At 45.8% G+C, this 21,323-nt stretch overlaps 1 protein-coding gene across 6 annotated transcripts in view; it reads right to left on the bottom strand.

Annotated features, from left to right (window-relative positions):
- The window catches only part of GRIP2 (glutamate receptor interacting protein 2), a 248,542-nt gene that overhangs the window by 26,924 nt on the left and 200,295 nt on the right, over positions 1–21,323 (bottom strand). For all 6 annotated transcript variants that reach the window (XR_009115052.1, XM_058031751.1, XM_058031756.1 and 3 more), the window contains exons 8-14: positions 19,040–19,187; positions 17,083–17,252; positions 13,238–13,363; positions 12,453–12,605; positions 12,045–12,231; positions 6,280–6,425; positions 5,574–5,654 (exon numbers count right to left, since the gene is read on the bottom strand). Coding sequence is in view for 5 of the 6 variants with exons in the window: in XM_058031751.1 (XP_057887734.1) it covers positions 5,574–5,654; positions 6,280–6,425; positions 12,045–12,231; positions 12,453–12,605; positions 13,238–13,363; positions 17,083–17,252; positions 19,040–19,187 (1,011 nt within the window). In the remaining variant the exon portion in view is untranslated. The remainder of the gene's footprint in view (positions 1–5,573; positions 5,655–6,279; positions 6,426–12,044; positions 12,232–12,452; positions 12,606–13,237; positions 13,364–17,082; positions 17,253–19,039; positions 19,188–21,323) is intronic.

Here is a 21,323-nt window from a genome sequence, read left to right as displayed (position 1 = left end):
CTTTGGCATCCCAAAGCCCTTCTTTGCAGCCCAGCAGTGTCCAGATGGGCTTCCTGCCTGGCTGCTGGGATCAGGCTGCCCTGAGCACCCCTGAGCCCCACATTTGTAACCATCCTGGCCATTCACACAGGGTGACAATGTTTATCCATGCAACAGCTGCCTGTCTGACAGTGAGAGACTGCAATGTCACTGAAGGGGTGGCTCAGTAGAGGTCAGAGCCATTAGACACATGAATCCCTGGTGAGATTTTGAATAGACAATTTCCAATTTGCCTGCAATTAAAACAGCACCAACCTAAAGTACATCATTATTAGGGCTGTGGTCTTTGGCATTAAGACATTTGCACAGATGAATAAAGCCTCCTTATCCATTCATTTCTGCTGTTAATGTGGTTATATTTCTTCAAAGGACATTGTCCTGGGAACTCTGCTGCAGGAAGACACAGTCTGGACACTCAGCCTTGCCTCTGGGTTTTGCTCTCATGTGTGTGAAATGGAGATGGCAGCAAAGGAAGCCAAGGGAAGAGATGGAGGCAGGAGCTGGTGTGCAGAAACCCATGCTCACTCTCAGCAGGCATCCTGGCTGTGGCCTCCATCTGCCAGGGCAACCCACTTCAGGTAGAAACAGGTTTTTTTTCAGACCCGTTTGTATTTTTGGTGGATTTTCCAGTACAAAAGACAGTTTAAATCTGCTCCAGTGGCCCAAAGAAGGCTCCATAAATCAACAGCTGGTAAAGGTAGAAGCATGTGGTGGGGAAGAAACTCAAAATGAAAACACTGCTTGGCAGTGGTGACAGGGCAGTGATAAAAAGGTGAATTGATCAATACTGTTATTTACTTTTCATAAATTGCTTTCAGTCTCTCTGCTGGGATTGTGGCTAACTCAGTGTTTACACCGTGATGGATGATGAGGCCAGGAACACATGTCCAGCTTGTGTTTTTAATAGAATGCATAATGACTTGTGCTGGTAAATTATTCCCCTCCAAGGAGCACCAGCACATATTTCACAGGCATCAACCTGCTAAAAATGCCCTTCATTATTGACCAAGTCAAAGCAACACTGCCAATGTGTAATTAAAGAAATTGTAATAATGCCATAAGAATGCATTTAAATAAGAAGAATTTTTGAATTGGAAACAACAAAGTCAGAAACCAAATAATCTCAGGATAGCTAAGGAATGAGAAGAGGAAAAAAGTGAATCAGAATTGATTACGAAAGCAGCAGTGAAAATCAAATCCTCAGTACCCAAATTTTCTTCTATCATTCATTAAGTTTAGCAGCAGGTGCATAAATTACCAGTGCCTCCAGCAGGATATCTGCCTCATCACAGATCCTTTTCCTTTCACAATCTCCAGGTAGCAAAACCAGATCAGGACATCCCACCAGGATAAAAGCAGTGGAGTGAATCAGCTGCAGTGTGAGTGAGGGGGCAGGACAGGTGGCTGCTGAGCCTGCCCCGCCTGCAGACACGCTTGCCTGGGCTGGTGGCAGGGCACAGGCTGATACAGAGCCAGCAAAACTGGATTTGCTGGGCTCAGAGATCCATCTTCTCACTAGGACAGTGATTACACTGCTTAAGCGACTTAATCGAAGTTATCTATCTACCCAAATTCCGGTTTTATCACCTGCAAGCAGATATACTGCCTCCTCCTTATCTGCAGTGCTTCACACCAAGGGCACAGGAATAGATTTGTTAAGATATATAAAGGTAATTTGATAAACAAGCTATATAAAGCATTAATGCATATCTAAAATTAATGGCAATTTCGGTATCTCTTGAAACAGCAACACCAACACATCTCTACCCTACAGTGAATGTCACAACCAGCCCTTGGAGAGGGTATTTGAGACAGGAAAAAAATCCCAAACTCTCAATACAAAAGGTAATCTTTTGTGTAATCAACTATCATTTTGCAGAGGGGAATAACAAATCTATGCCTTATTATAAGAGCTGAGGTATTGAACATTTGAGAATATGTGACTATTAGCTTCTCGCTGCTGGAGACTTTAATTTATAAGAGATTTACAGAAAACCTTCAAAGGTGCAACTGCATCATTAGAACTGGCTTCAGCCAGCAAGATCAGAGCATTTGAGGCATGGGTTCTGCTAATGGAGAGGGGTTGTTCAGGCTAACAAGGGTCAAGTCTTCACATTCCTGTGCCAAAACTCTCAGTTTAGCAGTATTTGCATCCTCACCATTCTGAGCCCCAGAGGCTGCTGCAAACAGGTAAGCTTCAGAGCTCTTGGAGCAGAAAGGAGTATGGTCTGCTCTTCAGCCAGAGTAGCTGCTCTACAAGCAAATGCCCTTCTCTCTGAGACAGAGGCTGAGATACTGGGTATTTTCTCAGAGAAAATGAGAGTTTAGCTGGCGTTGTATCCTTCACCTCTGGACAAAGTGCATGGAGCAGCACACACGTGGCATCTTCAGTGTATGTCATTTAGCATATTGAGGAGACTGAAATGAGGCTTGAGGGCACAGAGATCCCTCAGGAGTTCAAAGCACTGTCAGTGAGAGGCTCACCCCTTGGATTTTGTACTTATCCTCTGAGAATGGAAAGGGAAATAGTGCTAAATGCATGTATTTCCACCATACATCTTGATTTGCTGTGCCCCTTTGCCACACTGTGTTGGAGCAGGGGCAAGAAACCCATCCATGCTCTCACACCACAGCTGAAGATTCATCCAGCCCAAGCCTCCTCTTTCTGGAAATCCTTGAAATCTCTGAAAGATAAAATGCCCTCAGCAAACATCTGCCCCTCACCAGGAACAAGTACAGCCCCTCTCTGCAAGTTCATCCCAGAACCAGCAGCATCTGCCCTCCTCATACACAAATCTCCTGGGTTTCCAGTCCTTTTATGAGCATTTCCAGCAGATTTATGGCTCCTCCTACAGCCAGCTCCATTACATGAATTCTTCCAATTCATCCATCAAGAATCCTGCTCTCCCCCTACCCTTTACCTAGCCAATCTCCCAATTAGCTCTGAAAGCCACAGCACAGCAAGAACTTGATCACATTTATTTCTGTAGTGCTCCCCTGATGAGGTCAGAACACCTCTGCCCATTTAAGAAGGCAGAGGCAAACCTTCCTAGGCAGAGGAATTAACTACAGAGAAGCCAGCTGAAGCCAAGAGGTAAAACTCAGTGAAAGCAACTCATCTTACCTCTGTAGTGTAGCTAGACTATAAAGTTCATGAATAAACCCAATTCTGTGGCCATGACAGTGCAGTGGATCTTCTTCTGACCCCTTCACCTTCTCATCTGCTCAAGCTGCTCCAGTTTTACAGAGTAGGTAACAAGAATCCAATGCAAGAGGCCAGTAAACCAAGCCCTTTAAAACAGTAGTTATATACTTTTCCATATCAGAAGGAAAGCTGTAAAAGCTTTTTCCAGATCTACACAAACACTCAAGTCAGCAGAACTGAGAGGAAAGGAACTGAGCAAAACAGAGAAGGGTTATTTTTACCTCTTTTCTTTTGCTGCTTGCATCACACTCCTGCATGCACATCATGTCTCTGCAGGAAGTACTTAACATAAGGCTGCTTGCTTTGGTTTTAATGTTTGAAGCTGGTATATTTATCTGCCTGGTCAGAGGCAGAGTGAAAAAATTATGAACTTATTTGCTAAGGATCATGTGGACATAGGATTATATAGACTAATATATGAAAACAAAATTAGGATTAAGCTTGAATTTCATCTTTGCCACCGCATTCTCTGGGTGTCTTTTTCTCCATTTTTAAGTATAATTTTGGCTTTGACTCAGGAAACAACTGCAATATATTTCAGGTTTATGCATGTGCATTACTTAAACAATGTCCTACAAACATGTTCAGCAATCAAAAAGATCAAATCAATTATAGCGTTAAAAAGCTGCTTTGTAGTTGAATAATGGGCATCTATTTAAAACCCAGGGGTCAGTTCCTTTCTATTAGCAGTGATTTCAAAAAAGTGTGTGAAATCACTTCTTTTAACAGATTTGAAATTAAAACCTTTCCAACATAAAAACATGTTTGAAGTGTAAATGCATATCTGAAGCAGATCCTGTTCAAATAAGACTTCACAAATAAAAACTTCTGTTCTTGCCAGCAGCTCCCAAGTTCATTTTACTCTCTAGCCCCAGACATAAACTAAACTTTGAAACTTAATAGGGCCTTGCTCAAGCCAGCTTTTGCTACCAGATCCATTATCCTGGGTTGCTCCCTGAGGCTGGAATGCCAAGGCAGTGGCAGGGCAGCAGGTTGGAACCCAGCACAGTCTGCACCATGCACTGCTCCCCACCAGTGAAATGCCATTACAGACAGCCTGCTGCTTTCAGAAAGCACTTTGATGTCTTCAGACATTAACTGCCACCAAGTCAAATGTTAAACACTGCTGTTATTTCTCAGGATTGTCCTTGTGGCACAAATAGGGGACGCTGAGAAGAGGGACAAGAAATATCACTAGGTGCAAAGGCATCATCCTGTCAATGTTCCAGTCACTCCTGAGAATCATCCCACTTAGACCAGAACACCTCCAATTAACTCTCTAACTAATGCTGTAAATGTCAAGAGGTAATTAGCATAGCTTCTCTTTTAATGAAACCCAGTTTCCAAGTGTCCCCTGCGACTCCACTCCCCAGACACAGCTGGATCTGTGCTCCTGAGGGCTCAGACAAGAGATCCCATTACTGCAGTCTCACAAGCTGCTCTTCTTCAGACCAGAGGTGGTGGCAGTCTCTGGGCATGGCAAACCTCAGATGATTCAACTGACTTCACCCAGAAGTGAGAGAGGGATGAGTGATCCAAGGGCTGCATGTGTTTGCCATACAGGAAAAATTCACTGACAAAAGGCATAGCAAGACCCCAGGTTAGCCAGAAAACTGGGATGGATCTGCCTAGATCACCCCCCTAAAGCACCCTCTCCAAAGAGGCCAGAAGATCTTTAAATTAAAAACTATGCTCAGAAGGGAAACCGAGATAATTAAGAGTGAGCAGAGAAGAGAGAAAATGAAAAAGGTTTATGTTCTCTTCTCTCAGTGCATACCAAGTCCTGGCACATGGCTCTCCTTCTGCATGGCTTGAGCTTGTAAAATGAAACAATTCCTGGGAAACTCTGGAATTTAAAGTGCTTCCACTGCCTCTAAACCCAACCACCCTCTTCATGCTTCTCCTCTTGGCAGTTTCCCCTCTCTACCCTTCAAGCTGTGGGGTCACCTCTTACTTTTTCTCCTCTCTCCACCTCTTTTTGCAAGGGTCCCACCAGACCCAGGCAATTCTTTTTAAAAAGAACATACCACAAGTGTGAGCAAGGAAATAAAAATAGTATTACATATAACATAACATAATTCTGCACCACAGATCAAGTGACCAGTTGAGACACATCCTTTGTGCCAGCCCTTCATGCAACTGCTTTTCTCTGCAGCTGCCAGCTCATGGAGGCAGGAGCCACACATCTGATTCATTCTGGGATAAATCACGAGCACTGGAGTGCCACAGAAACCCCGCATGATCTTATCTCTCTGTTGAGCCCTCTAAAATGCCTGTGTGGAAAGGAGAGGCTCTTGCAACTGCTACTGCAAGCCTGAGCAATACTTACAGCTGATTGTAATTCCAAGCTCTACACCTCTTTTCTTGGGCAATTTAACGTGGAAAGTACCGCTGCTGGGTATGACAGACTCTATAAAGCAAAAAAACAAACAAAAAAGAAAATAAGGAGAAAAAAGAGAGTTTTCAGTTGCATGGATGGTTTCTTTGGAACCAAGAAAACAAGCCCATAAAGCACTGCTTTATTGGTTCAAATAAGGTTATCTGAGACCCTGTGGACTTCAGGTTGAAATTTGGATTCTCATTAAAAATACATGCTCTGAACATCAAGTTAAGTGCTCATATCACACTGTATTTCAAAACTGAAGCAGCTCTGTCAATGTAAATAGGAAAAAAAACTTTTTTAATACAAAATTGCACTTTACCCCTAGCCTATAGCTTTGGCTCCCTCCTGGCTTCAAGGCCATAAATGAATATGAATATTATTCCTATTAATGAGCAAATATTTAAAGTGTGTCCTCTTCATCTACTCCTTAGGCTTATCTAAGCCAAGCAATGACCACAGAACATTTATGAAAGGATCAGAAGAACCCTCCACCTCAGTGCACGTTAGAGTACAACAAGAAATGGAGAACGTCATCCCAGGGTTTCTCACTCCTCCCTCTGAGCCTGCTGAATACTCTCCCTCCTGTGGGTCAGCAGAGGCCCTGGCAGAGCCCCATGGGCAGCGAGGAGCAGCAGCTCCTTTGGGAACGCACCTGCGACGTCGAACTCGATCTCCAGCACCACTTTGTTGGTGAGCGCCGCGTCGCGCAGCAGCTGGTTGGCCTCCTCCATGGTGCCGTCCTCTGTCGCGATGCCGTTGATGGAAAGGACTCGGTCTCCTACTTGCAGCAGGCCACACCTGCAGTCCACAGTGGGAAAAGAGGGAACAGGGAGACAAGGAAAAAGAGGGAAGGAGGAAGAAAACAACCCCACAACCAGCCATGAGTTACTTTTGCCAGGCAAATCTGTTACAAGACACACAAAGGACTGACATATTCTACAGAGGTGGCCCCAAAGAGAAAATAACTCATTTTGCTGTGACTGTCCCAGGGTCCCTGGAAGGGCACAAGGAGGCAAACCTTTGTTGGTTTCTGAAGTTCAAACATACTTTGCTCCTAAATAACCATTTCTGGTCACATTTTTTGCAACAACCAAGGGGGGAAAAAAGAAACCATCACCTTTCTAATAATCAACACCATGGCTGAGAGATGAGAATGAGAAACACAAGGGAATGTGACTTCCTTCCCAATCTAACCACAAACCGCTCTTCCCATGCATCTGCACCCTCTGGAACACAAACTAATGGCATTGAAAATTGCACAGATTCCTCTGCTTAGTTCATGGCAAATACTGAAGCTACAATCCAATAAACTCACCGAAATGTCTCAGCAAATTAGATAATCATTTATCCCTTCTAATTGCATTTCTGGAAGCCAAATGCACAGTGATACTTTTTAACTGCCTTGAAAGGCCAATATTATTCCAGTTTGATGACCTGACAATATAACCACAACTGACCCTTTGGGGCTCTTACTTTAGACCCCCTTTTTCCAGGAACAGAGATCAGCAGGATTTTTACTTTGGAAGGAGATCATGATGGCAAGGCTATGCTGGAGATGTACTGCTACAGCACAGTTTGTCTCTTGGGACCCCCTGCATTTATAAGCAAGGTGTTTTTCACATATTCCTACATTCAGTATCCACCCACACTCCTTTTTTTTACATATACTGCAACACCAGCAAGATGATCCTCTAAGTTATCTCCCACATTATCTCAGCTCCCACCTGGGCTGGCCCATGGCTCTACAAAAGCAAGACTGCAGTGCTCCCTGCAACCATGGGAAAATGCTCATCTCCCTTCTCATCTATCAGTTTTGTTCACTTTAACTACATCTTTTTAGACTTTCCACTTATCACCTGGCTGTCCACTAGATCAGAGCTTGGGAAACCACTCTTCAATCACTAACATTAGCTAGAGTAGTCTCCAACAGAGGTTTAGGGTTATGGCATCAAGTCTAAGGTTCCTCTCAAAATGTGGAGTTATTTTACCACAAAGATTCTCCAGAACACATTAGTTATCTTGTTTTAAGCCTTCTCCAGAGAATCTTTATTCCCTTCCTGTTAATGATCAAACACATCTTTGTCTTCCCCTTTCTTTCACAGATACCTCACAGAAGACAGCTTGTTTTTTACTAAACCTCCAGTCACTCTTCATCACACACACCCAATTCAGTTGTAAGAAAACAGCACCACAGCTTCCAGGCACACAAAGGCATCAAAGGCAGCAGACACTTGGCTGTGTTATTCATGTCCAAACAACAGGATGTGTATGAAAGGCCGAGGCATCAAGAAAAAGTACACACATCTGAATTCAAGGAAAATGAACAAGCACAACAGCTTGTGCAGTGGCCCATCAAAAGCTGAGATATGAACAAGTTTGGAGCGAGCCCAGGGAGGTTATTTTACTGGTAGGAAGGCATATTCACACATCTACCAGAGTTCATGCTCTCCGTGGAAAAATGCTGGCTACTTTATGAGATGCAAATTCAGAGCTGTTTGTTCAAGGATTCTTGGATTAGGACAGACAACTCCATGATGTATAAATGAACCCACCCTTGTGAATAAATCACATCAAGTTTAATTACAGTCATTTACTGGACTTGTGGCTATGGAGCCACATAGAAATATCAGCTTATAAATATGAAGATGGCACCGAGCAGAACAGAGATGACTCCTCTGCCACCAAGAGGTCTCTTGCTATCCTGGCAGTGCACCTTTTGCAAAGGAGGGATCAACAGCTGCATCACTCAGACATCACTGTCATCTAGAGTTCACACAGGGACACAATCCATTTTAGCATCACTCTTTCAGCCACAGGGGCTGGGAGCTCATAGGATACTTTTACACTGCATCAAGGTAAATGTTTGCCAGCTTTTCCACCAGAGCTGCTTTTCCCAAAACAGCCATCTCTCATGGTTTTTCACTCAAGGTGCATTTGCCTGAGGAGTCTTTTACAGCCAACAGCTCTGCTAGGTCAGAGGTATTTTATTACCTTTATTATTAGCCTCAGTTAATCACAGCTGTTTAAGGCCTGGTCTTGTAGGTTTGTAAAAGTTTGTGGTGTGATGCCACAACCTTCTGGCTTCCTCTGCAAAGTACAAGGAGGCCTGACATCTCTTGTTAACCCTTCAGAATCATTCCAGAGACATCCAGCTGTGATGAGTCCTTGCATTGGGAGTGGAGCCTGGGGAGCCAAGGGTCTTGCAGAGCTCTCCTTTGCTCTGCCATGGGATTCTACAAGAATCTTCAGACAGTTTTTCCAAAGAGAAGGCATTTGTCACAGAAATGCTCAGTCTAACATCAGCACCTAAAAAGTGCTTTCAGACTGTGGGAGCATAAGTGTCTTAAAATCAGAAAGCAAGGAGTACAGGCATCTCCTGGAGTGAAAGACAGCACTATGGATGTGCTGGAGTCCATGATGGGAATATCTCCCTGGGGTAGAAGACATTTGCATTTTGCCATGACTCATTCCTTGGGCTTGAAGACAGCAATAGAGCAGCGGAGGTGTCTTGTTTGATACAGAGCAGCACATATTCAAGCCTTGGGCAGGATTACACTGAAGAGCTCACTCAGCATCATCCATGTCTGCATGGTCACTCAGCAGTGGGGGGAGCAGCTGTGACCATGGCCACACTTCTGGATGCAGAAACTCATCCCTTGTGCCCTCCCATGCCCCTGAGCCAGCCTGCACAGGTCAGACAAGCACATCTGTGTATGTGTGTGCACATCTATGCCTGCACATTGGTGGGTGGGTCTCAGCCCCTAATGGATCAAAGCTCTGCTGACAGCTTCAGCCAGCTGCTAAACTTCACTTTTGCAAACTATTCATACCCGAAAGGCAGAAACACAATGATCAAACAACTGTGTCTGAGCAGAGCTACAAAACATGTAGCTCAGCAGGAAGAATTGATTTTGGATACCAGGATGGAGAAGTCAGATACTCTCCCTCTGCTGCCAATGACAGCTGGAGGAGGAAGGACACAAAAGCTGTGAGCTTCAAGGTAGCCAAGAGGGGATGTCAGGCTTCTTCCCCTTCTACCCTCCCTGCTGATAACAGGGGCTGAATCACTGTCTCATTCAGAACCCAAAGGCTTAATCATGCACCCTGGAAACAAAACAACAGGTTGGGAGGGAAGTCTATTAGAGGCTATTTGCAGTAAAACAAATCACAAGTCAGGCAGGTGTGAATTTTTTCCATCAAACCTCTTGGCACAAGCTAGCACAAAGCAGACAATAAATGTGAGGCAGCCTGACATCCCTGAAAAGAGGGTGATGTCATGCACCACCCTGGTAGTACTCTCACTTGCTGGGCACCCCAGAGGAGGCTCCTCCACAACAATCCAGATGGACAAAGCCAGTGAGGATCATGTGCTGAACAACAGCACATTCAGATCCACAGATTTTGCAGAGTGTGTGAACATCCAGGTCAGATCCAGGCTACTAAACCTGATCCTTGTATCCCCAGAGCTCACCTTTTTGGCAGAGAGCAAAAACTGCAGCACAAGAAAGGGCACAGCCCAGCCTCAGCTGGGAACCCAGCCTAGTATAGGGGATGAAAAGGGCTCTAATGTCTTGGGCTGCAGCTACAGCAGAACCTCTGAAGAGGAGGGAATAATGTATCTTGAATGATGGAGCAAAGAGCTTTGTAAAACAGCAAGAAACAAAAAATGAAATAAAAACATAAAACTGCCTTTTTTACTTCACTGCAAACCCAGTGCACTTATCACTTCAAGATGGGGAGGAAAGACAGCATTTTCCTGCCAGCTAGGAAGAGCAGTATGATTTAGGAGAGAATGAAATGCACAGCAGAGATTTAATCCCCAAATCAAATCCAGGCTGCAAATGCAGAGAGGATTGCTCCCAGTCTCCAGGAAGCAGCAGCCAGAGGAGTGTGAACGCTGCCGGGCGGGCAGTGCGGGGCGAGCGGCGGCTGTGACACATCAGAGCCAGCCAAGGCTGCCCTGCCACTCACTGCTTTTCCTCCAGGCTTGGCAAGAGGATAAAGCAAAGCCAGGCAGATTTCAGCACATCTCCCTCGTCCCCTGGGACAGCAGGCTTTGTTGCTGCCTGATTTATAAAAGGAATTTGGTGCTTCGCAACATGAACCAAGTTCACCCACAATAGAAGATAAAAAAACCCATAAAACCATCACCTTAATTTTTAAACCCTGTTTGGAAACAATCAAACAAACAAAAGGCATAGCAGGCTTTTAAAATCTCTTTTAACATGCATCAAGACAGCTCTCTCTCCTGTGCCAGCCCCTTGTCGCTGTCCTCCCACAGACACCAGCACCAGGTACTCCTGTTCCACCTTGCCTCTGCATTGGCTGACCAGAGAAGCTACAACACAGAGACTTGCACACGAAATGCACAGCACTTGCATTTCATTTTGCAGACTCTTTCCCTGCCACATGAGTCTACAATTCCCTCATGTGCTGCTTTTCTGGGCTGGCTTGGAGGCACCAAACCTTCAGCACATGCTGATGGGGCCATCAGAGATCTCTTCAAGAAAGGTTCTGCAGCAAGCACCAATACTGCCACATTGCTGCGCCTTTGGCACCCTTAGGGAGGACAGACCACAGTGGTAATCAAAGGTGGGAAGAGAGATGAGCACAGGGACATTAAGTTCCAGCCTAAAGAAATCATCTCTCCTTTAAACCCCTCAAGAGATCAAGCCATGCTAGGACTTGACGTGTTTAGTAACAAAAGCCTTACCAGAAGACACCTAGATTGTAGTGCACAGACACTCAAGCAGATTCTAAATCCAGCCAGCAGCACTCTAAATCCAGCATTGGGAGCAGCTGAACTCTAGGGCTGAGGCTCCACACTGGGGGAGTCACTGCTCCCAGTGTTCTCAGGGGGACAGAGAGCAGTTAATGCTGCTCCTCCCTTCTGCACTTTCCCCAGCATTACACAGCCAAAAGCAGGAGGGATTAACTACAGCGCCTACCTGCTCTTCAACTAGAGCCCTGTCTCTGAGGCTCACAGCCTTGTCTTTATGGCCAGTTTATACAGCAGGGCTCTGCTACAACAAAATCAGTCAGAAAACATTTCACAGGGGCCACTTGTTTAGACCTTTCCCCTTTTTGCACCTATACAAAAGGTTTATCTTTCAAAGAGGAATTAAAAAAAAAAAGAAAGAAAGGGAATGGGAATGGCACTCTCACACAGACACACACTCCCTTCCTCCTCCTCCCAGACCAGCCGCAGCCTGGTGCCAAGACGTTCACCTGGGGTGCGAGGGCGGTCAGCCGACGAGTGCAGAAATGTCAGTGACAGTAAACCATGCCCAGTGAAGAATGGGAGATATTACAAGGATGATAGTAAATATCTAAATGAGCCTCTGAGGAGAGAAAACAAACCAAACCATGAAATGTTCAGTAGCAGCACCATCAGCATCCAAGGGCAAGGTCTCTAACCTCTCTGCCGGGCTGTCAGGCTCAATAAAACGGACGAGAGGTGGGGAAGACAGAGTTTCCGTAGCAAAGATGCCTCCCTGGAGCTGAAGTCCGAAGCCATTCAGAGGGTCTCCCCTGAGGATCACCTCTGTCGTCTCCGTGTGGACTATCTGCCCGCCAGGACCCACCGTGCTGGAGGCCAGCGACACTGAGAGGACGAGAGAAGCAGAAGGTCAGGGCAGCCACGGTCAATGTAACAGCCTGGGTCCACACCTTGGTCCGGTGGTGGTGGGGACAGTGACCAAGGATGAGGGAGGCACTGACAGTGCTGAGATGAGCGGCTCTACCCCAGCTAACCATTGACAACAAGGATGGCAAGGCAAGTGTGCATGTCCCCTCCAACCCAGCCTGGCCCAGGACTGCTCTTACATGAGCTCTTGTGCTCCTTCTTCTTCTGCCTCCTCCTCAGCATGGTGGTGCGGGGGCTCATGGGGTGGGAGCTGCGAGGTAGCGTGTTGGAGTTCTGGCACGGGAATCCCTGCGCGTTCATGGTGGGAGACGAGAAGTTGGCAGCCACCAGAGCTGGGGACACACAGAGCGTGTTAAGGACATGCACAGGGGGCTGCAGCAGTGGTTCTCTCACTAACAGGGTCACCAAACACCTCATGGGTTTGGAGCAGCTCCTCCTGTCCAGCTCCAGGGTGCAAGACTCAAGGAATGTTTGCTTCCAACAGTTTGGACACAGCGCAATGTGTCCTCTTCCCTATCTTACTACCACAAGACAAGAAACCTGGGGCAGCAAAAAGCCCACTCCTAACAAGAAGTGCAGGTTTTGAAGTTGCCATAATCCTGCTGTTAACAAGCTGTATGACACTAGGGCTGAGCTGGATGAGTTGCATCACATTCCTACACAACACCAGAGAGACTCTTCCCTGTCCCACAGAAACTCATTTTTGCTGTATGAAACCATGGGAACATGGGGTAACAGGATGGGTCTGGCCAGCACACTCCTCTTGTCTCAGTTACCAGATCTGTGTGTGCTGGGCTGCAGATACTGATTTTGCACCTCAGCACTGGGCTCTGGAAGCAGAACTAGATGACTGAGGAGTAAACAAGTGACAAGCCGCACTATGGATCCGAATATTAAGGAAATGGAGGGTCACAACAAGAATGAACATGGGCAGGATGAGGGCAATGCCATGCACTGAGGTTACATTTGCAGTAATCCTGTCCAGATGTCTGGGTCCAAGTGGGTGTCTTGCAGTGTCCAGGGTGGTGGGTGTGACAGTAGTTGACACAGGGGTCCCAACAGTGATGGTGGTCACTCTTCTGGACCTTGACTGATGGCATCCAGGGGAGCAAAAATTGCCACAGGCAGGAAGGAGAAATGAGAGAAAGAAAAGGTAAGAACCATAAGCCAGGAGATTGTAGAAAAGAGCTTTATACTGACTTTGAATAAGCCAGGACCCAACCACAACCACACCATGTCAAGCATCAGCAGCAAAAATGCAACCCCATGTAACCTCATGACACTTGATTCAAAGTGGCAGAAATCCACCCCTTTCCCACAATAAACTCTGCATCCAGGGCCACCAGCCTGACTCAGCCGTGCTGGCAGTGCACACATGTCATTGCCATTTTCAGTCTGTTGTGTGACATGCAGAAGCTCCATCCAGCCAGGAGATTCCTGCAGAGGCCATCAGCACTCTCTGACAGCACCAGGGAAGCCTCCTTGTGCTGTTTCCCACCTTGCTCCAGAGCTGCCCTCCCTGTGACAAGGCTCAATGCCTTCCCCATGTGCTGTGAGCACTTTGCTTGGCTTAAGCATTAACTTTAGCATAAACATTGAGTAGTTTAGCAGCTACACTTGCACAGGGATGCACACATGGATGAAAGACAGGAGAAGCAGAGAGCCACTTCCAGCTCACCACAACAAAAGGGGGTTTGTACACCACTGCTTAAATTAAGGGGGGCAGCAGCAGAGGAAATATGCCAATGCTGTGGCAAACAGCAAATGAAAGCATAGCACCAACATGGCAGAGCCTGTTCAAGGGCACAGCACCGCTTTAACTTCAACCCTAACCCCAGCACATGCTGGCAGAATCTGTTGCAGTGTGACATCCATCATCTGGAAACCCCTGCCCAGGAACTGCGGCTTTGCAACACCAAGCCACAAAGCCACAAGTCTCTTCTGAAGTGCCTCAAACAGTGCCCAGGCACAGGTCCCTTGTCTGTTCTCATTGATGCTCCTTTTTCCCCAAGGCAGCACAGGGTCAGTTTGCTTTTCCTTGTCCAACACCAGGTATTCTATTCCAAATCTCTGCACCATGCTGCCTGAATCTGTTTTCCTCCAAGAGGAATTTCTGGCTAACAAGTAAGATTTCAAGCTTTTTTTTCAGCTAAGTACGGAGAGCATCCCACAGCAGAGCATCACCACACCCACACATTATCCAAGGGTTCTTCATCTCACAGCCACTTGCACTGACATGCCAGCACCTTCCCATGAAGAATGACATCTCCTCCTGCCCTCTGGGGCCTCTGACCAGGCAGAAATGCCACCAGCACTGGCACTATCAGAACCTTCTTAGGGTGCAAACCTGAGAGAGGGACTTATTTAGTTTACTGAGCCCACCCAGAGTTCTCCTCTAAAGGTCATCTGTTAGTGCCTTGAACAGTAGAAATCCATTTTCTGTGTATCACAGGCATTAAATCATTTAGGTCAGATTTTCCAGACAATATAGTGATTATATTTAGTCTTTGCTAAACATTTAGTGAGTTTAGCACTTAGTCTATCAAGCTTTTAAAAATACACTTCCAGCTCTTGGGTTTCTATTTTGTGTATTTTCAAAAGTAAATTTTAAGCCAGGCAGCTTTTAAAAACAACAATCAAAATAGCTATAACTAGACAAAACAAAAAGTTCTTAATAAAATTATACACTTTGAACATAGGGGACAGAGCTTATGGGCATATATACAAAATAATTTAATCCACTTATAATAACTAAAACTCTCCTATTTGTCTATTAATTCTTAGCTTACATTGACAACAGAAAAAATGTGCCTTTGAAAGAGCTGTCAGCAAATTCAGGGAGAGGAGGCATTTTGGACAATTCTGTAAATAAACCCCTACAACAGCCTTCCCCAATCTTTCACACATCATCCCTGCCTGAGGGAACCCATCCATCCCAGCACTGCTCCTGGGCACCATCTGCCCCCATTGATCCTGTGAGCAAGGCATAATCCTCCCACAAACTCTCCAAGTGCCCCCAGAACCACAGAGAAAGCCAACTCAGTTTGACAAATCCCATGCTTCAGCATTAGGCCATATTTTTGCATGGCAGCTGATCCAGCATCAGATCCCTCTCCATCTCCTCCAACCAGATGCTGATTGCATTAAAAACCACTTTAAAAAATAGAATGATGAACACCATGCATTCACAGGCTGAAAGGACTCAGTAATGCAAGTGTTGAACAGGGATGGATCTGCAAATATCCTCTCCTCAGCTTCTTTCCCTGGGCTCCACTCTCTTGCCAACCACAAGAGTTTTTTTGCAGAGTCCATGTTTCCTCACTCTCTTTGTTTGCTAAACTCAGAAAGAGCAGCCTGTGGAGTTGGCATAGCATCCTTCTCTGTGATCCTTCATGTGGATTAAAGAGCTTAATCAAAAATGGGAACAATTGTTACATCCCTGAGTTTTCATACTCATGTGTTGCAATAGTTGACCTAAGTTTGTGTTCTATATTTCTGCCACAGCAAACTGATCTGTGTATGGCGTTTGGGTAAACAGGCTCTGATCACACCAAGCTGTCCTTCCACAGAGCCTCCTTCTCCTGAGCAGCTGCTCAATGCACATGTTCTCAAGAAAATTAGGAGCAGGACACTAATGGAAAGAGGAGAATAATTCATTTTAACAGCTGTTGAAAAAGGATTATAGTTTTCCATTTTTTCTTGGGCACAAAGGTCAAGTCACCCATTCACTTTGTTAAACTGCTTCAATTCTGCACAATTTAGACTGGACATTTAAGGAATTTATTTCTAGACATGGAGATGGTTTTAAGTTTCACTTTATCAGTTTAAGGAAGGCCATAAGATATTTTCTTCCTTTCCCCAAACCTCCCTAGAAGAGAGTGGAAAGAGCAGATGTGCCCAGGGCTACTGTGCATCAATTTTATTAAAATGCATGTCCCTGAGAGACAAGTGATTGAAAATGGTGGGAAAAGGGACTGGTACTGAACAGTCACACCCAAAACACCTGAATTACAAGACTGCCAGTACAGAGCGTAACAAAACTGCAGGCAAGAGCTGCAACAAATACACTAATACTGAGGCCATGGTCACAATGAAATTTATAGACGAGCCTGAGACAGCTTCTAATGTGGAGAGAGGAACTAACAGTGGGCAACAAGAATGCTCACCAGGGTGAATTCCTAATGACATTTTTACAGGCATTTTGGGCTTGATCTTACTGCAGCCAGAATTTACTTCCTTGGTATTTCTTTTGTATGGGTGGTGGAAACCAGCAGCTACAGATGGGCTCACTCTACCCCTGGCTGCCCAGACACAGCTGCCTCTCAAGCAGGCTGGTCTGAAAGATGAACATTTGCATTCCAGCTTTGGCAGTTCATCAGGACCCTGTCCAGCTACTGAACACATCTTTTCCAAACCTCACCTTTCAATTCCTTACAAAGGAATCAGAAAATAAAAACTGAGCTTGGAAATATATCTGCCAGCAGCAAGGTTGTTTTCCTCCCTCCCGATCAAGTCTCTTATCTGAGGCACTAAGGAAGTGGCTTGCACAGTACTCAGCACTGCAAAACCCTGGGATTCCCATCTCCCATTTCCCTATTCAAGCACAGATGTTCAGATGTTGCCTCTTTTCCTATTCACATCCTTGAAGAACATCATCTAATCACATACATTTCATCAAAACATCCATTTTTTTTCCTCTACAGATGTCTCTCTTTGGAATCTGTTGCCAGCACTAAAAAGCAAGAACCCCTTGTAGGGACCTAAAGTGAGTTTTGAGAGTGACCAACAGTGTAGGCACAGAAGACAGACCTGTTTCTGGAGGCTTCAAAGGCAGCCTGCTTTGGTGAACAGGTAATATCTCCAGCTTGACATTTTCAGAAGTGGCAGCTAAAAGCTGAGTTGCCTCTAATAAGGAGCAGTGCTCTGTGCTTGTGCCATCAATGGAGAGAATGTGGTCACCAACGTGCAATGCACCACACCTACAAAGGGAACAGCAGGAGAGGTAATTACACACACAGCCAAAATCCACGTCCTTTCAGAAAGGGGAATGCACACAAAATTCAACTGCAATTTAGTGTTCAAATTCTTGTTCATTTCTTTTCATATATAATTTTTTTTCATTCCAATTTGAAGCTCAGGTTCAAGCATTACCCAGCTAGGATGGTTGTCAACTCCTCCAACACTGGCCCAATGCCAGGCACCCACAACAGCCACTCACTCACCCTTCCCTTCCACAGCTGGGCAGAGGAGAGAAAAAAAACATTAAACAAAGGGTTCATGAGTTAAGATAAGGACTGAGAAAAAACACTCCAAGGCTAAAACAGGCTCAACTTCAAAGCACAAAGTGAGTCCATTACTAACAAAATCAGAGAATAATGAGAAGTAGGAGCCATTAAAACACCTTTTCTTCCCCTGACAGTGCAGGAAGAGAGAGGTGCGGGTTTTGGTCAGTTCATCACCTGAAGTTTTCTTCCACTGCACAGGGAGAGGAGTTTTTCCCCTGTGAGACTGTGGGGTCCCTCCCACAGAGCCAGTTCTCAGTGAACTTCTCCAACACGGTTCCATCTCACCAGCAGCAGTCCTACCACACCTGCAGCAATGTGAATTCCCCCCACGGGCACACAGCCCTCCCAGAACTGCTGCAGCATGGGTCACCCTTCCATGGGTGCAGTCCTCCAAGGACAGGCTGTTCCTGCCTGGAAGCAGGGTCCCCTCTCTCCACTGGGTCTGCCACTGGATCCCAGCCTCCTCCAGGCATCCACCCACTCCAGCATGGGCAGCTCCCCCAGGGGCTGTGGGTGGATCTCTGCATCCTTGTGGATCCCCATGAGCTGGGGGTGGATCTCTGCATCCCTGTGGATCCCCTGCAGGGACTCAGCTGCCCCACCATGGTCTCACCACAGCCTGCAGAGGAATCTCAGCTCTGGCACCTGCAGCACCTCCTGCCCCTCCTTCTCCACTGCCCGTGGGGTCTCAATGTTGTTTCCCTCACATATTCTCCTCTTCTCCCCTTCTCTAGCTGGAATTACCACTGCGCGCAAAACTTCCTTTTGGTTTTCTTCTGAAGTATGCTATCACAGAGGTGTTACCACCATCTCTACTTGGCCCAGCCCTGGCCAGCAGCATGTCCATCTTCAGAGCCATCAGGGATTGGCTTTGCTGGACATGGTGGAAGCTTCCAGCAGCTTCTCACAGAAGCCACTGCTGTGGCACCCCCTGGTACCAAAAACCAGGCTGTGCAAAACCAACATATTCATCTTTGAGTCAGTGTTGCTGGTGGCTTCACAAAAAATCTTTTAAGTTTGTAAGTCTGGATGTCTAAGGGCTCACCTAACAGTATAGTTACATCCTGGGAGCCAGGAGTTCAGCTCAGCAACACAGCTGAACACAGCTAGTGCTGCACAGCAGCCTGTCTGTATAGCTATGTATAAATAGCATCCCCATGTAAAGGATTTCCTGCCTTGTCCAGGAGGAAAAGGCTCCAGACAGAAGCTTCCTTAACAGGCTTTAGCCATTTCACAGCTCCAGCACAGTCAGACCTGAGGTTTCTAAAGCTCAGCTCCCACATGCACTGAGTTACCTGCACTCCTGGTGAGGAGTGCCCACTGCTGGTGGGTCAGATATTTTTAGTACAAACACTGCTAAGAACACGTGGACATGGAAGATTTCAAGGGCAAGACTGAGAAGAATAGTTTATAACTAACAAGGAGACAAAAAAGCAGCAGAGAAAGGAAAAGCAGAGCTAGCAACCTGTGCAGATCTGTACCTGTCTACCACGCTGGCTGGCTTGATCTTGTCGATGACAATGACCTGCTTGTTGCGGTGCATGGCTGTGGTCAGCGTGATCCCCAGCGTGGACCCTGGAGTCTTTGCTATTTCAACTAGTAAAGGACCAGAAGCATTGGCTACAGTATCTGCAAAACAAGAGAGCACCTGAAGACACTTTTCATACAGCCATTTCCATCTCTAAATGCAGGGGTTGGCCAGTGCTGACTTGCCATGTGAAGCAGCAAATCTTTAGCTTGGACATCTATGGTCCAAGTCACGTGGTGAGTTAACAAAGAAGAACACTCAAGAAGAAAAATTGTCTCTGCACAAAATCTACATGATAATGAAGGGTATTACAACAATTCACTCATGGAAAGAACTCTCTTTTTATTTTGGATTAAATAGCAATATTGAGGAATAGATTGCTCAAAGGTCCTGCAACAGTCACATCAATGGTGTTATAAGCACAAAATGGAAGATCATAAGGACATCATTGTTATTGGCTTTTTCCCAAACAAACTAAAATGAAAAGGCATATGGATACAGGATCCCACTATCTGAAGTACTCAGAAGTTTCATGGCTGATGACAAGCCAACCAACTCCTCTGTGCTTCAGCATCACCTTCAAAATACCACCTCAACTGCTTGTTTGAGCTGCTCCAGTGTGACAGTGGGAGCAGACACAGCACTGACAACCCCCTGCTCACAACAGCCTCCTCTCCCATCAGACAATACAGGGGCAACTCATTTTTAAAAGATGCATCTCTGCAATAAGCTTAATAGATGCTGTAAGTGAGACTATGAAACTCCTACGAAATTGCACCTGTTAGCATAAGCCTCCACCAAACCTATCCATCTCTTCTGAGGAAGGGGGAGGACAAAGAAAGCCTGTGTTTCTGGCTGATTAGACAGAAATTCCCTCCAGCTCTGTTACACACCTTTGCTTCCAGATTATCTAAAGCCATCACAAAGAGGTGGGATTCAAAAATGTATTATCACCATCAGACATCCAATAACCAGCACTCCTCCCATGTGCAGGTGACCGCCCCCATGAAAGCACTCATGAAGACCCATCACTTCAAAGAAAAGGCCTGCAGAGCCCTCTAAGCACCTGATGCCTCCTCAACCCTTAATTATTCATATTAAGGCCTTTCCCTTCCAAAGATATGCTCCACTAAAAATGCTGATGCTACTTGGCTCCAAACCTGATGCATGGCTCATTCTTGCTCTCTGATAAACGGGAACTTTATTGCAGATCTGGGAAGCTAAGCTGCAGCAAGGTCTTTTCTGAGATTTGTTCAAGATACTTAGTCTCTGGAGATAGAAATTTACCTTGGAAATTCCCCTTGGGGATCAGCCAAGGGATGCTCAGGCTCTGGTCTACTCACAGTGCCATTTTTCACAGGGGAGGAAGCAGGAGGAATGCACCACATTAAAGGTTATGCAGGCTTCACATAAAACACTTGTTTATTCTCTGATGAAAAGGACCACTGGGGAGATCAGCAAGTCTGGTAAAAAGCACAGTCCCAGTTTAATCAAAAGATACACAAAGCACCCAGCTAAAGCTGCAGAAGGTACACTTAAGCATTTGTTAGCAAAGGAAGCACCAAGAGACTGAGGATCTCTTCCAACTGCAAACACCAGGTATGTGTCAGTTTTGCAGCCAGTTTTTTGTGTATGTCCAGCACATGTCCTCTGAAGAAGGACATGGATTTATGTCCCTCCACCTGAAGGGAAGAAGATAAGGAAAATAAAAAGGTCCTGCTGGACCATTGGACCTTTCTTTGCAAGGAAAACACCTCCTCCTCTCCAGTTTACTCAGTATCCAAGCTGCTCACCTTTGCAAAATGCTTCCCAAAGAGGTCTCAGCATGATGGTGAGAAGAAAGAGCCTCAGGACCTCAGGGCCAGGGTTATTAGTGAGACTGTAGGAAACCACAGCCCCGCCTCCAGCCCATGATCACTCCTCCTGCCACACATAGCATGAGCCACCTCACTGTCCCTTTTAATTCTCATCTCCATCACAGACAAGAATTGCTCCAAATCCATTTTATAGAGGCATTCATTGAGGAAACACCAGCCAAGCCTCTATTAATTATTCTAGGAGAAGATTTGTCTCAAATCAAAGGTCAGGAGTCAGCAATCCAGCAATATTTGTGAGGTGTGATTAACATGGAGCTATTACATTCGAGCTAATTTTAAAATAAACACAGAAGGGACAGAGCAGGCCATGCGATAACTTCACTGCAAGGAGTCAATTGTCATTGTTGCACTGGCACCAGG

Source organism: Melospiza georgiana, chromosome 11 (genome assembly GCF_028018845.1).
Source record: "Melospiza georgiana isolate bMelGeo1 chromosome 11, bMelGeo1.pri, whole genome shotgun sequence".
Lineage (NCBI taxonomy): Eukaryota > Metazoa > Chordata > Aves > Passeriformes > Passerellidae > Melospiza > Melospiza georgiana.
The sequence above is the reverse complement of the archived record's forward strand: the minus strand, read 5'-3'. Positions and strand labels throughout refer to the sequence as shown.